At 39.8% G+C, this 17,296-nt stretch overlaps 1 protein-coding gene across 3 annotated transcripts in view; it reads left to right on the top strand.

Annotated features, from left to right (window-relative positions):
* Positions 1–2,309: 2,309 nt before the first annotated feature.
* The window catches only part of LOC124802687 (daxx-like protein), a 140,634-nt gene continuing 125,647 nt past the window's right edge, over positions 2,310–17,296 (top strand). For all 3 annotated transcript variants that reach the window (XR_007017139.1, XM_047263623.1, XM_047263624.1), the window contains exons 1-2: positions 2,310–2,411; positions 16,738–17,103. Coding sequence is in view for 2 of the 3 variants with exons in the window: in XM_047263623.1 (XP_047119579.1) it covers positions 2,397–2,411; positions 16,738–17,103 (381 nt within the window). In the remaining variant the exon portion in view is untranslated. The remainder of the gene's footprint in view (positions 2,412–16,737; positions 17,104–17,296) is intronic.

Here is a 17,296-nt window from a genome sequence, read left to right as displayed (position 1 = left end):
ACCATATCTGGGGCGTTTTTCGCCATGTACCTACACACTGGCTGCTGTCACCACAGTCGTACCAAGGCAAATCATTGCCAGAGCAATGGCATGGTGGGACAAAGGCACCACACAATGAAGACAGCATTCATATGCCGTGGTGCCACATGGACTAAGGTTCTTCCATGGATACTTCTCGGTGTCTGCATGGCACTCAGTGACGACCTAAAAGCCTTACTGTATGATGGTCTTCATTAACAGACTAAAACGTGTGCGGACCCTCATCATTGGAGAGGATGCGAATGACCTTCAAGACGACAACAGTCCAGAGTCTCACATATGCCCAGATCGTGACCCACTGAACTGTTGATGTCCGAGACTTTCAACCAGAAGAAGTTGCAGTCAAACTGCTCGACACACATCCAACTCTAGACGCCACGATCGAGACAATCGCTACTGGTCTTATCAGAATGTTCCACCTACTGACAACAGTGGACTTCATTGCAGTGTCTTCATGAATCTCAATGGCATGTGAACTCACGATACCCTGCCAGTTACCTCTCCAAGCAGCTCGCCTTCGCATCTGCCACCACTCACAGACGATTCAGCATTGTTGTCAGCAGAGGCAGAAGCAACACAGCCCCCACTACCTCACACTACTAGTAGTCACATCGCCTTCCACCATGACTCGGGCTGTACAAGCTGAACATGATATCTGAGCAGCAACGAATGACGACGACCAACAGCCCTCACGCCTTGCAGACGCCGAGTTCACATTACACCCTTCAGTGCTCAGCACTTTGGAGGGGGGATGGGAGGGGATTGTTTTATGTGGTTGGAAAAAAAATTGTAAAACTTGTGTTCGATAATTATAAGTAAATTTCTTTCCATCACACGAAGGAAAGTTAACTGCATATAGTTAATGGAAAAAAAGTACAATTCGTCATATAACATTTGCATTTTTCCACGAAAACAAATAACAATTATAAAACAAAGATTAAGGAGACACACAAGCATGAAACCCTCTACTATAACATGAGTGAGTGCAGCGGAAATACGTTAACCTTCGATGATAGCCGTAGAGTATGATGTTAGCTGACTAGGACACTGAAAATTGTATTCCTGACACACCTTGACATGACATTATGTAGCGTGGATGTCCGTTGACGGTCATTGTGAATGCATTGTGAAATGCATTGAGTGATGTTTAGAGGTGATGTGACGTGACAGTTAGTGTGAAGTAGCCTTTATGCACAATGTGGTCATCAGGTCTTTTCTGTTACTGTAAATTCTAAATAACTGTTCAACTTGAGATATTTGACCTCGCCTGCGGAAGAACATACGATGGAAAAAACACCCAAGTTTTCATGGAACATTTGCAGATTGCCATGAAAACAAACCACAGTAATAAAATAAATATTAAAAAAACACGGACTTCACGAGTATAACGCTTGTGAACACTACGTAAACAGCTTAATTTTCAATGTTAACCGATGACGACACAGTAAAAACTTTCTGCCCAAGACACCTTGAAGTGACATGAGGTCCATTGATGGTCTGTTTGATTGCTGTCATTTGTAATGCATTGTGGAATTTTTCGATGTGATATGACGTGGTGGCCAGTGTGAATTGACCTATACTGGATGTAATTACAGTAAGTCAAGGTTTCGATGGTATCTTGTTCATGCTGGATCTTGTAGAACTCCACACCGTCAACGTGTATTTAGACTGCCCGCCATGTTAGGTCATGTCAGATCAATTCAAGACACTTGATTTCAATTTGAATGGTTGTCGTCACCTATTTCCTATCTATAAAAAATAACATAAAATAACACAGAACCAATAAGCGTGAACGGCAAACAAGCGAAAAACAACACGTAGAGAGCGCAACCTAATAAAAGCACGACGTAACGAAATATCGAAGACGAGAGCCTGGCTATTTGTGTATGGAGAAGACTTGGGGGTTACGTGGTCAACAACGAAAAATGTCGTCAGTCGTCAGACTCATCGCCCCGTGACGTGACACGACTGACAGTGTGAATGCCACCATTTGAAATGCATTGTGCAAAGTTTTGACATGGCGTGTCGTGACGTGACATCTCGTGACGTGACGTGACGGCAAGTGTGAACTGTCGGCGCCGCGAAGTGACGTGACGGGCAGTGTGAATGCGGCTATTCCGAATACCTTATAGAATGTTTTTAAGTGCATGATGTGACGTGACGTGACGTGACGTGATGTGACTTGACGACCAGTTTGAATCTGTCTCGACCCGCTATCGATAAAGAACTATCGATATATCGATGATTGAAAACGGTAGTATTGCAATGGTCTTGTCGATAACTGTTTGTTTGCGATTTGTGGTGAACGTCATAAGTGTTGTTTTCGTGTATAAGAGGCAGTTGTTTCGAATTCAAAGATGTCCTTGGAAATGGTACAAATTGTTTTTGTTTACTTGAAACCTTACGTACTAGTACTATTCAGTACTTTAATAAGGAAATTATACCAAAGTATATCGTGCGTCAGTGACTAAAGAATCTCAACCGAGCGAGGTGGTGCAGTACACAGGACTCGCATTCGGGAGAACGATGGTACAATGATTTAGGATTACCGTGATATCCTTAAATCGCTTAAGGCAGGAAAATGCCGGGATGGTTCTTTTGAAAGGGCACGGCCGACTTCCTTCTCCATCGTTCCCTAATCCGATGGGACCGATACCTCACAGTTTGGTCCCCTCCTTCAGATCAACCATCAGTAGCTAGGCTCGTCAGGTTTTATGTAAAACCGTGTTTTATAATTTTCTCCTTTTTTCCTCGGGGAGAGCGTTAACACCATTGAACCATATGCTAAAATTCTATTTTCCTTTATTTTGTCATAGGTCTTATCTAATGTGACATTTCGTGATACTTTTTGTTTTAAACTTGTAAAATTTTTTCTACTGTTTTGTCTGCAAGTTATAATTTCTCTTCATAGTAGCTACTTTCTTAGCTGTAATATTTCATAATGCTTCACTAATCGTCTGATTTGTGTATCAGTGCTGAGTTCACATTTTATAACCTACTTTTGTTGCAACAAGTACCAGTACGTAATAAGCCATTATGTGGTGGTTTTTTTTGCAATTAGTCTCATTCACAGATAGTGTGAGGAAAAGAAAGGAGTTATTTTTTATTTATAAGTGAGCCAGAAATTTTCTAAATACACTATCATTTTGCCTAAAGTTATGCATTGGTCTCTCCTCGCTCCCTCCCCCATGAAATCTTGGCTGTGGTGACAGTCTGATCTGCAGTGCAGCCCAAGGTCTAGATTAGGTTGCAAAATGGCAATCTGGTTGTGGATTGGCAAAGCCAATGACTGGGAAAGCAAGAAATCTGGCTGTGGTAACAAATTGACCAGTAGAGAAGCCTAATGTTCCCAACATTCAGGCCATTTTCAAAATGCAAGGGGGTCCAGTCTTTAACTTTTACTGTCATTGGATAGGCTTAGAGCTCCCTCTGCCATCTCCGAGAATTTTAAAAGTGACCTCCACATTATGAACATACACTCTGCAAACCACTGTATAGTGCATGGTGGTGGTAGTTTGTACCATTGCTGGTCATTTCCTTTCTTGTCCCACTTTCAAATGGAGTGAGGAAAACAACTGCCTGTGCATAAGTCCTACCCTCCCACAGTTGTGCTGGTGGCCCGTACATGTGATGTGTTGTAGGCAGTAGAATCATTCTGGAGTCTTGTCAGATATGCTGCTTCACTAAACCTAGTAAATATTTCAACAGAGTACCTGTTCATCATGCTCTACATGTACATTTATGCTCTGTAGCTAAATCATTAAGAAATATATGGCTATGAGTACTTCTCATTGTGTTACATTTTTATGTTTTTTCTCATTGCATCACATATGTAATTTAGGATAAATGGTTGCGTATACCCCTCCATGTGTTAGGTTGTTATTAATTCTGATTTTATTCTCATGGTCTAATTCAGAATTGTATGTCAGTGGCTGAAGAATCTCAAGAGATTCTGCTCCATATTCTTGCAATTTTATCAACTTGTTTCAGTAAAACTTTTCAAAAGGTCATCATTGTTCTTACCTTGAAGGGTATGTTGGTAATGTGTGCCGGAACCGACAAAGGAAAGCTTAGATGGAAGGACAACTGATTCGTGTAGCCAGTAAGAACAATGTTTTAGTTTCAGTCATGGGAGAAACAAATATTGCATTTTAACATAACATCCTTTGGCATAGTGTGTATCATAGGGAGGAGTGATGAGATTTAATCCATTTTATTCTCATGGTCTAACTCAGAATCGTATGTCAGGGCTAAAGAATCTCAACAGATTCTGCTCCATATTCGTGCAATTTTATCAGTTTTACAAGGGCTGTCAGTGCTCTTACCTTGTAGTGTTTGTTGGTAACATTTTATTTTTTAAAACAGGAGGTGTAAACTTCAGAGAGGAACTAAAATTTGTAATAAATAGTCAGATTTTAACTCTTTTTGACCATATTTTTAATTCAGTCCTTTGCCATTTAGTATCATCATAAAAAATTGAAAAATTAAAAGTTATGCACAGTGGATCAAGTCTCACTATGTGCTAGACACTTGGAGAGACTTGATCTGCCACTTTATTGTGGTAAATAAAACAATTCATTATTAAAACCAAATTTTATTTTGTCTGTAAGATTTAAAAGAGGGAACTGAGTTTTATAAATGAAAGAAATTAACATGAGAAACTTAAAAAACAAAGTTAATCATGGTCTCTAAATTCATTGAAGTGCAATTTGTAGCCTACAAAACATGTTATGAGATCTTCAAAAAGTCACTAAGTTATCAAATATATGTGTTAAATAATTGAAGTTACTGACAATAAAATTAGAATTAGAATGTTTAGTGTATCCAAGCTGATATAAAAGACGAAGTACCTTCATACTAAGAATAGAAGTACACTTCTTGAAATGATCAATAATAGTTGCCTCTGTTTGAAATATTTAACATGACAAAATTATAGACAAACATGTTAATTATTGAATATTAAAGCCCTTGAACTGGGCACTGTTAAAAGTGAAACTTGTTAACTCTGTCATTCTTTGAAGAAAATGCGGGAGATGGATTCACTCATTTCTTTCAGTGTCACACGTATATCTTCAGCTTCTTTCCTTTTGAACCATTGGCCCTGTATCTTTCTCACACATTTTACAGTGAAGTTCTCTTCATCAGGAACATTGATAATCTCTCCAACTTAATGTTTTTCAGTTTTCTTTGTTCGGAAGGTTGCAATGATAGATTTTCCAGTGCCTGGTTCGTCATCTAATAATTCAGCAGAATCATTGCTACTCAAACTCTCCAAGTGATTATCAGACTCACATGAAGAGAGTTTTCACTTTCAGAAGATTTTACTTTAGGATTATTCTTTTGTTTCTCATTTTCTAAATTCAGTCTTTTAGGTCGCCCCACAGGTTTCAGTCTTCATGCATTTCTTGCTCTGAATTGTTCTTCAAGTTTATGTTTTATCAGAGTGTTCGTTAGGATCACTGTAGATGCTTCTTTCCTTCCGTATCTAGCTGCAATGCGACCTGCTGCCTTGAGGTGTGGTCTGGTTCTGGAAGATGAAGGTGTTGATACTGAAACATACTCTCTTGGAGAATCACAGATTCTAAGTGGCCTGTTGTATATACAGACAAAAATTCATCATCTGTAAATACATCAGTGTTAAAGGGGCATATGCCTGAAACCCAAAAATGACTGATCCTGTTGCTTTGGGGAAAGCTCTACCAAAAATCTCTGGTGTCATAGAGAGAGAGAGTTTTCTCTGGTTGTGCTGTCATCTAGTCTCCTGCAGTGGAATTATAATATGCCTTCATTGGACCATACACCGACCTATCAAGAGGTTGCATTTTATGCGATGTATGGGGACCAATTGTCAAAAGGGTAATTCCATTTTCTTTCGCAAAATGTAAAGATTCCAAACTAATATGATTATCATTATTGGGGGCGACAGAAGCGTCCGATCCAACGCGTTTTTTCTGATCTGTTCGTTCTATCTCGTGAGATTGTTTTTTTAAATTTAAAAACACTTATTACTTATTTTAATTATCTATTTCCTCGAATTTCTGTTTTAGTTTATTATATTTATCTTTCTGATCTGTTCATTCTATCCCATGAGTTTTTTTTTTTTTTAAAAAGACAAAAAACACTAATCAGCTACTGAAGCATCTCTATCTTCTATGGGTTGCAGGGGTTACGACCCCTGGGGAGGTGGGTGGGTATTCATGCATGGCTGTCTTCACTTACACGTTGTAGCTACACAAGACGTCTAAATTTGTTTATATTTAGTTTGCCCCTACCCAAAACACCCCATTTCCCGCGCTTGTCCCGTTAGTGTCATTAGGCTTCTTGTGGAAAGTGTGTGTGTTTGTTTTTGTTTCCGCCATATTTGTGACGTCATGGGTCAAAGCAGACGGGTGGGATCGGACGCTTCCGTATTTCCCATTATTGTTGATGATAATAAGCACTTCATGTTCAGCACTGCACCTCACATATTTTTGAAAATGTTTTAAAAACAGAAGAAAATTATCAGCCCTCATCCAACTGCTGGAATGAGTGGAACCATTGGTTCCAGGAAGAGCTCCATGCAGAATCCTATCCTGCCAGTTCACACATGGAAAGATCATGAGTGATGGGATGTGGCATCCTATAGCATTTATTGCACAGCATTCTTTTACAGTTTTGCCTCGCTCGGCAGAAGTCACTTTTCCTACCTGTTTCCCTCCTCTTACAGACACAATTTTTTCTTGTTTGTGGACTGTAGTAAAACCCATTTCATCTATGTTCCAAATAGTTTCTGGTCCAAGGACTTTCTCAGTTATAAACTGGCGAAGATTATCAAAAAACTGTGTTAACATTGTTTCTATTAAAGCTACTTGCTTTGTTTAAACTGGTTCCTTCTGGTGTATGAAGAGAGAGTTCAGGATGCCTTCTCATGAAACCTCTGAACCAGTTATTTTGAACTTTGCTCTCTCTCTCTCTCTCTCTCTCTCTCTCTCTCTCTCTCTCTCTCTCTTCCAATTTTTAGAAATTTTCTTTTTGTTTTCAGAAGGAAATTCGTATGCAAGTTCACACATCTCTTTTTGCACTCAGGCCCAATCGTAATTTGCTTGCTGTTTTCAAATATTCACATGAAGAACATTCTTCCTCAGTGGAAAATGCTTGAGACTTATGTAATGTGGGACAATAAGAAATGTCAGTATCTTGATTTAATTGCTTCCAAACATAATATTTTAAGATCAGCAGTTAGCCTTGAAATTACTTTGATGCTTCTCTCTCCAAGGCAAGCCATGACTGCAAGTTCCATAATTCTAGAGTCAATTTTTTTCCTAGCTTCGGCTCCCTCTTTTCATTTTATATATGAGACAAGTGTTTCTGCAGTGTAAAGAAAAATTATGATAATTTTTGTTTTAATTTACTAGGCCTAAGTTTCATTTTCATAATTTAAAGCATTATATTACAATAAAATGTCTATATAATGTGATTTGTTGGGTGTTATGTAAGCCTTAGTGTAACGTGATGGCAGGAAAACAATTAAATCTTTGGGAAACACATGAAGAGGGCCACATCGATCCCTGGATCACTATGTTCTTAAAGGTCAAGTCTTTCTACAAGACATGAGTAAACAAAATTGCTTCTGAATGCTCCCTAACCTACAGTTAGCTTTTATTTTTGGTTATACTTTGTGTCTTAAAGTATGAACTTCTATAAGAAACAGTTACCACCATCATTGCTTACAGAATTAATATGTATAAATATATGGATTCAACAGCAAAAATTTTTAATTTCCCAAAACAGCCAAAGTAATGGGAGAACAAGTCTTCCCACTGATCAAGTTTCACCACTCTCCCCTAATGTGATAGAACTGAAATTTTGCAGAAAAACAGGTATACACAGAAGCATATATGAAATTATTTAACACAAGTATTATCATTATTATATTCTTGCAGTTATGATCTGTCTAAGCAACAAAATGAGAATTACGGTACACAGGTTTCGCTTCTTTGTATTTATGAAATGTCGTGTATTACAGGCCGCTATTGATGCTTCATAAATGAAAGGAAGTGAAACATGTATCAGATGTAAACAAATGGCCTTTTGCCCAGTCATTCAAGCAGACCACACCTCCAAGAAAATAAAAATATAGAATCAACTAAGGAATTCCAGAAAACATAAAAATGATTGTAACACCAACGTTTTATTGAAAACATCACATCACATCAGGGCTTATACACTGTCGCTGCATTCTTCATAAAATTGTAAATAAATCCTTCTTTTGACTGTATCTTCTGTGCCACATGTATTCAAACAAATAACTGTCAAAAAGTTTTTTTCCATTGTCTGGGTCCATGAAGAGATCTCCTTATGGCTGACCAGGGGCCTTCTGCATTATTTGCGTGTACAGCCATTTTGCGAACCTTAAATGTCACTTTGTGATGAACAGAAAATGCTTGAACCTTTCATCATTTATGCATTTGTATGACCTAAAGCATTCAGAAATTGCTGTTGTTCCTAGAAGAATGTGCTCTTTAACAATACTGAGCAGCATGTCCTTTGTACATCTTCGAACAACTTCGAAGAAACACTTGTTGGTTCCTCTTCGGATTCCTTCAAAAACCTAGATCCTATTTTTGTGCCTCTGCCAATTTTTTGTCCTTCAAACACAGACTTGTACCACCATATTTCCTGCTTCCTTTGAAAAACATTCAGAGGCAAACACATTCGGAGCCCATGGCTGAAAATGCAATTGAGTGAAATCGAATTGTCTGTTCAGAGGAGAGTGCTGTCTCAGGCTGAAGTAATCTGTTCAATATTTCTCACTGGCTGCTTACAAGAGGACAGGTAGCAGTCCGTGACAGATCCAATGTCAGAGTACAGTGCTAGTGTAGGCAGAAATGTTTTGAAACACACAGTTCAGTGCACATTGTTGAACTGGAGATGCACAGCAGGGGACTCCTATATGTTCTTTTGTTGGCCCAGTGACATAGTATTTTAAATTGCAATGAGTGTGGGATCATAGAGACTGGGCTTTGCATCGATGGAAACATGTAGTCCGGACAGATAAACCACTAGGTCAGTACCTGAGCCCAGATACTGTGTCATCCAGCAGAATGGTTGCTCCAAGCATGCACCACTACACGAACACAGGCCAGTGAAGTCATTATTGTACTATGGGGGACATTCATCTGCACTTCTGTGGAACCTGTGGTAGGCTACTAATCGAAGGTAGTATGACAGCTGTGTACTGCAGTTACATTATTGCAGACCACATGTATCCATCACATTTGATATATTACCTGGTGGCAGTGGAATCTTTCAGCAGGATAACTGCCTGCATCACAAGGCTGAAACTGTGCTTCAGTAGTTTTTAGGAGCATGATAGTGAACTCGTGTTAATATCTTGGCCATCAAATTCACTTGACCTGAACCTGATAGAACACACCTGGGATAATATCAGGAGCCAGTTGCATGCCCACAAACCAGTGGGCTGCAATATATAGCAACTGTGTGATGCGTGCATAATCTTGTGCCCTATATCTCTGGAAACTTCCTGAGGTGTTATTGAATCCATACTGTGTGGGATGGCTGCTTATTGTATTCTGAGGGTGAACCAGCACACTATTAAGCAGGTGGTCACAGTATTTTGGTTTATCAGTGTATATGGTCATTCTATCTTAATTATTTTCACACCCTAAATGTTGATTATTGCCTCTAACACACAAGTTTTTTGCTTGTATATAAGTATTATTGCAAAGGATGTTTTTGTCCATATGTGACATTATATACTGAAATGATGAAAGCCATGGGATCCCTTCTAATATCATGTAGACCTCCTTTTGCCAGGCGTAGTGCAGCAACTCAATTTGACATGGACTCAACAAGTAGTTGGAAGTTCTCTGCAGAAATATTGAGCCATGCTCCACCATAACTGTTCATAATTGTGAAAGTGTTGCCAGTGCAAGATTTTGTGCATGAACTGACTCTTGATTGGATCCTGTAAATGTTTGATGGGATTCATGTTGGGTGATCTGAGTTTGTCATCTGGTGATGTGGCGCATTGTCATCCATACAAATTGTATCACTCATTTGGGAAATTAAGTCCATGAATGGCTGTAAATGGTCTCCAATTAGCCGAACATAAGCATTTCCAGTCAGCGATTGATTCATTTAGACCAGATGGCCTTATCCATTCCATGTAAACACAGCCCATACCATTATGGAGCCATCACCAGCTTGCAGTGCCTAGTTGACAACTTGGGTCCACAGTTTTGTGGGGTCTGTGTCACACTCGAGCTCTTCCATCAGCTCGTACCTAATGAAATTGGGACTCATTTGACCAGTCCATCATTTTCCAGTCATTTAGGGTCGAACCAATATGGTCATAAGCTCAGGAAAGGCGTTGCAGGTGATATCCTGCTGTTAGCTAAGCACTTATATCAGGTGTCTGCTGTCATAGCCCATTACCCCATATTTTGTCACACTGTCGTAACAGATACATTTGTTGTGCATCCCACATTGATTTTTATAGTAATTTCATACACTGTTGCTTGCCACTGCTTTTGGTCATTAAGTGAAGGCTGTAGGCCACTACATTGTCTATGGCAAGAGGTAATACCTGAAAATTGTTGTTCTCAGCACACACTTGTCGTTGTGAATATCAGAGTATTGAATTCCCTAATGATTTCCAAAATGGAATGTCCCATGCATCTAGCTTCAACCACCATTCTGTGTGAAAATCTGTTAATTCCATCGTGTGGCCATAATCATATTGGAAACCTTTTCATACGAATCAACTGAGTACAAATAACTGCTCTGCCAGTTGCCCTTTTATACCTTGTGTATGTTTATATCACTATCCCATGATTTTTTTTTATCAACTCAATATATATTAATTATTTACAGACTCATGAGAAATGGAATTAGATTGAAGTACAAAGTAGTATGATCCACTTTTGCCCTGGTGTTGTTTGCAAAGGATTGCAACACTGACTACATGAGGCTCGACAGTGTCAGAAACCATCTTAAAACATAATTCGTCATGTGCTGCCCACAACTTGTGGAAATTTACTGGAGTTCTGCCCATGGCAAGCACACCCTGCACAACGATTTCTTACAATTAGATATACTCAGTGAAATTGAAGCCAGCTGACCTAATAAGAATCTGCATGTCTGTTGAGTGTTTCTCAAACCATTCTGACACAGGTTGTAAGCAATAGGACAGCATTGTCTTACCAAAGCTATTGGTCATCTGCAATGGAGCTGCAAGTCAACAAACGTATGCACATGATTGGACAATGGGTTACTGTGTTATTCATCTATCAGAGACAATAACAGACTTCTTAGTGTGCCATTCACATCCCACATAAATATCCTCCACATTTGAAATATTGACCTCCTGCTTGAATAGTACCCTTTTGTAAAGCAGAGCACATCCCCTTATGTCATTTTAAATAATATCCAAAGTTCCCCATTGGTTGAGTTGACCATTTTGCATTGTTTGCGCATCTAATGACAGTGTTCCTACACTCATGCTAATCTCTGCTAAAAGTCTAGAACAGAGTCAGCGGTGTACTTACGTGTTTGGTGCAGGAATGTTGTCAGTGCTTACCATGAGATATGATTGAAAAGGTGTGTCAGCTGTTTTTGTTACACAGCCAATGAGAGAGCAGCAGGCAGAGGATGTATTTTGAAGTAATACATTTGGAAGACAGGGTGAAACATTGCTGCAAATGAGGATTATAAATGTAACTGCTTGTTGTTTCAGCCGCAGCTGTTGAAACTGTGCTAGTATCTGCAGACCAAGGACAGCCTCACAACCCATGATATATTACAAAAAGCAGTGAAATATTTCTCTGCTCTGTGTTGCTACGCAAACAATCTGCGTAAGCACACTAAGTGGATTAATGTTTCTTGATTAAATCATGGAAGGAGGTAGCTGGATCAATGTTTTCAACTAAATCATGAGAAAAGGTAGATGGATCAATGTTTTTAATTAAATTGTGGGAGAAGGTAGGTGGATCAGTGTTTATTGATATATAGATCCACCTGCTTTCAAACATGATTTGATTAAAAACCATTGATCATCTACTTACTCAGTGTATTTGCATAGATCGGTTGTGTAATAATTTCACCACCACATTTGATACATTTTTGTGTCTCTGCAATTTATCCATGAGACGTTAACCAATGACCTTATACTTACAGGATTTGCTGCCATAATCACAAAATATTTCTCTCCAAACTCACTAATACATCAAAACACAGCATACAGGACAATGGTTTCAATTTTGGCACTAGAAATACATCGCCTCTGTTCTTGCCTCTCATTGGTTATGTCAAAGAATCCTCCAATTGGCTACGCAAAACTGACACATTGCCAACCTATGAGCAGCAGATAAGAACTGCCCTGACTGCTGCTGGCCTTGATCTAGACTTTAGCCCTAAACCCTGGCCCGGTGATGAGCTGAGGTACACATGTGGAGTTATGGCTTTTTTGCCCTTTAATGGGGTGCTGGTTGTGGTTGCTATGTATGCTCAATGAGTGTTGTTGTTTGGTCTGGTATTGCTTTGGCTTCTCTGTTCACTATTACAAGCCATGTAGCAACCGACTGTGGCAACAGCAGTTTGCCTCAAATCCAAGTAATCACAGTAGATCCATGATACAGTTCATTGTGAAAATCCCAGTGCTTGCACAACCTCAGAGATGAAGTGTCCCATGTGTTGGACACACACAAACTGAGTGTAATCAGTTTTGTTGCTGTCACACTTCTTACTCATCCTGTACTTAATGTCACATAGATGGGTAGGATAAGCAGTCACTACAAAGAAACTGTAGCTCTGAATTTCAACGATGTTTCGCATGGTGTGCTCTTTATTAGAGGTCTGCATTATCTCCGATTTTTACCGGCGAGTCCTGCTCGCCCCTCTGGCTCTCGGGAGTATGCGGCCGAGCGTCCTCTTCCGCCGGCTGTGGGCAGCCGATTGCCAGCGCTCGGCCGGTCGCCAGTAACCGGTGGACTCAGTGCCAGCAAGCGGCGCTTTGTCACACTCCTTGAGATCAGAGGCCACCGCTTCACATTAACCACTCACTTATTTCTTTAACAAATGTCTTTCGTTGTTTACTACCAGTTCTATGACCTAAATAATACACTTGTATATGTTACATTTGATGTTTGTTAATATGTTGCAGACTACTGGAGATTCGCCTTTGAGGTTATCATGTATTCCAGTAATTGTAACGTTAAAAACAGTAATGTCTGTATTTAGTATTTTGTTCCGTTCGGTAGACAAACGGGAACACAGTAGTCTGATCATTGAATATGTGTAGCCTATCTCCAAACTCGGCCATGTATACGTTGCACTAATATTGAATGCAGGATCGGGAAGGAATGACGGAGTTAAAAGTAATCCTCACGAAATTTTGTTGCACAGATGTTAATTTCTGAACAAATTATGACCTGTAAAAACGTTACAAGTGAATCATGACTATACAATTCGTTTTTCGTCATTGGTGCTCCCTGATACAGAGGCGTCATTTGTGTTCCTGGCGCTATTACTACCGCTGGCGGTTTGAACTTCTACCTGTGAAGTCAATGAAAGTGGAATCATACATTTATAGAGTTTGAGGAATGTTTCCTTCCTTGTGATTACGTGGTATGTTGTGAATATTTACATAATTGTGATGGATCAATAAGAGATCATCCACCTTGTCTGATACCAGGCACGATCTTTTGCTGGACAGCAGGTGACTGGCCTGGCTAAAATTTCTCTTGCTGGCAGCACTGGTGGCAGGAATACAGAGAACTCTTCTAGCTACTACTGACAGCCTTGGAAATAACCCCGCGTGCGTTTTCCACCACTGCAAAGTTTGTCCTTTGGCACAGCTACAGCTGGATTTGGAGAGCGAAAGGTACCTGTCGAGTTCATTGGTAGTAACTGTGTGTCCATCTTCGTCGTCCTCATCCGAACTCCAGTCCATCCTGGACTTTTTCATGGGAAGAACTTGGTCACTGTTTGCTTGAATGGACTCTAAACATGAATGAAAACATCCGTAAGATATTCCTGTCACCTTCAAAAATGTATACACCATAGTTAGAATTACTGGTTACTAAACGACTATATTTACGGTGACATTTTATATATATCGCACAAATTATATCAAAACGCATTGTGGAATGTTTAAGCTGCGAAACGTTTCCCAAATATCACATTCTAGACGTAATAAATGTTGATCTAACGAAAGGTGGCAGATTAGACAAACAAACATTCGTCTACTAATTGGTTTTAGTGAATGAACCTTACCATTTACGGGCAGTTCCAAGTACAATCGTCGAACTTCAGCATACGCGACTTGCTTTTCGTCTGCTGTGAGTTTCTTCAAATGACGCCGTGATGGCCATAGAACCGTGGCAACATAATGGATAGACTCAATTTTGCACTTCTCTGTGATGAAGTATACTGCTCTCCTTTTTATTTTCGCCATGAGCTGAAAAGGAAACCCAATATACATAACTGTACTCTGATAATTCAACAGTTGTATAAAGGATCGTAACCTGTAGAAAGTGTTCTTACCTCGTTGTCACTGTCTATTGGTTCACAATGATGTAACAGACTCTTGTACCATGGCAGCGCACGTTCCAGCGTTGCCATCTTTGCAGTTTCCAAATCCAAACTCGCTTCTTTAAAGGGGGTTAGAAAAGCGACAACGTCTCGTACGCACCCTTCTCGGAAGGTTTCTAAGAGTGTCGATTGCCCCCGGGATTCTAGTAGGTCTCGAATATCGTCGATTTGACTTATGATGGAATTGAGCATTAACAGTATACTGTTCCACCGAGTTACAGCTTTTTGCTTCACAGAGTGCCGCAGACGCCCCGAGTGACCCGATCTCTTCAAATAGCCTACTATAGCTCTTGCTGATAGTAGACACGACAGGATTTCAGGGGCTTCGTCTTCTAAAAACGTCTCTTGAAATGTGTGACGAAGCGCAGTCATCAAGCAGTGATCAAAGCAAGGCAAATGGTCGTAAGATTCAAGTGCCTTCTTCATATTAGCTCCTTGGTTGGTGACAAAGTAACATTTCGTAAGATCATTCTTGTTAATTCCTAATTCAAGCATCCGCTTTTCGATTTCGTGCCGTATGTTCTCTCCTGTCTTAGGTACGTCCGGAAACCCGGTTGTTATCAAAACAAGCATTTCCAGCTGCCACTCATCATTCACATAATGCGACGTCACAGTCAAAAAATTTCTCTTCTTGTAGTTATCAGGCCACAGATCGGCGTCTAAAGCGCACATTTTGTTCTTTAAGGCACATATTAGCTTGGGCACCATTGTCACCCGTATTTTGTCTGCCTTTTCTTTAATATGCCGCGATACAGTTGTAGGGTGCGGAAGAACATCTTCTATACTGACTTTGCCGTAAGTGGCGCCAACATTGATGAGCTCCTGCGAATAAATCTTGAAGCCAATCTTACTACAATTATTTAATGGTAGCAAATCTATTCCACTCATATCGACCAACCTATCAACAACAACTTTCTTTATGCTACTTGGTACTGAAAGTGGCTGGTGGACTTGTGTTCCGCATTTACTTTTGCAGTGCCGAATCGTACCTGTTGTGCTTGTATGTATCGCATGTGGTACATTGCACGAAACCAGCAGAAGCCTGCGTGACAGGATCCACTACAAGTGCTAACGATTTCCAAGCTTAACTTTTCGCCTCCTCTTCCGACATTCTTTCTTCTTCAGGACTAATGAGCCGCTCCTAATTCTCTCCATAATACTTCTCTTCGTTTCATGAATGGAACGTTTACGACCTATACTTGATTTATCCATAAAGCTGTCTGCACTGCTCAAAGCCAGGTCGTCAACTGCGTTTACACACAGTTTCTAATGCGATTAGGCACTGTAGAGTGCGCAGCGGTTGTACTGTCACCGGCCGAGATTGTGAGTACGCTCGAGCGCCCGGTAGTGCTCGACAGTCCAACCGGTAACCGAGAGGTGGAGGACAACCGGCCACTTGGCGCATCAGACGGCCACAGCTGTATTGCAGCGTGGGCCTTTCCCAGCCGTCGAGCAGCGGCACGAAATGGGAAATGCTCGAGCAGTTGTTTTCATCGAAATGCAGAGCTCTACTCTTTATAATTGGCCACTTTTTCAAATTTCATTAATAAGGAATGTCTTCCAAAGCAAACAATCCCAGCTGATGTGTAATGAAAGCATGTGGCTCATTTTTATGAGAATGCTGAAATGATTGACATATAAAATTATAGCTCAGTATTCTTAACATGTTGAAAAGTTCTTGGGTTGCCAGTCGGGTGACAATGTTGAAAAACTGCAGTGTTTCAATGAGTGTCTTCTTGTGAAGATGATGTGTATGGAAGTTGTCTAAATGCTGCAGTTTTCCAACACTGCTGCTAGGCAGGACTAGTGTGCTTTTCATCAACAGTGTATGCTGGCAAAGTTTACATGCATACCAGTATCCTCAACAGCTGATACTGTAACATATTCAAAGCTGAAATGTCACATTTTGCATACTGCAAGAAAATCCTATAAAAAGATTATTGGAGAAATTTGGTGATGATGTGAATAACATGTACAGATCTATAATTATAGATCTGATGCCAAAATTATAATTTCTTTGCCACTGTTTCTTTTTTTATTTTTGATTGGAAGGTTGTTATGTTACTATGGCTGCGAGTATATGTTCTTTGTTTATCTGATTTTCAGTTCATCATGAAATGTTTAAAATATGATAAGTCAGCAGACATGTGCAAAATAATTGATGCAAAAGTCAAGAAATATTATCATGCGTGTAATGCTGCTTATACATCGTCCGAAACTTTCAAGAAGCTTCTGCAAACAAGAATGGAACTGATAGACAAGGATCCTAAGAATCTTTATGTGTATATCAAAGAAGTTGTCGATGAACTGAAACTGAGAGGTAAGAAAGATCCACCAAGGAAAAAAATAAAACTTGAAACAGATTCACCGGAGAGTAGCAACCTAGAAAAGCCGACTGAAGTAGTAAAGACAGTTAAAGAAGAACCACATTTTCAAGAGAGAGCTGCAAAGAAATTGAGCAAAATGCTGCATGTAAGTAATTTTATAAATACTATAAGAAATAAAAAAAGAAGCAGTAAAACAGTTTTAACAATAATAATACCCATACCCCGCCCCCCTCTCTCCCCATCATATAGCATATTTTTAAAGCCTTGTCTCATAAGCTGCCCACTTGTGAACGGTTCCAGAAAGCAATGGGAAGTACCGCTATTCAAACATCACAGTT

Source organism: Schistocerca piceifrons, chromosome 6 (assembly GCF_021461385.2).
Source record: "Schistocerca piceifrons isolate TAMUIC-IGC-003096 chromosome 6, iqSchPice1.1, whole genome shotgun sequence".
NCBI lineage: Eukaryota > Metazoa > Arthropoda > Insecta > Orthoptera > Acrididae > Schistocerca > Schistocerca piceifrons.
The sequence above is the reverse complement of the archived record's forward strand: the minus strand, read 5'-3'. Positions and strand labels throughout refer to the sequence as shown.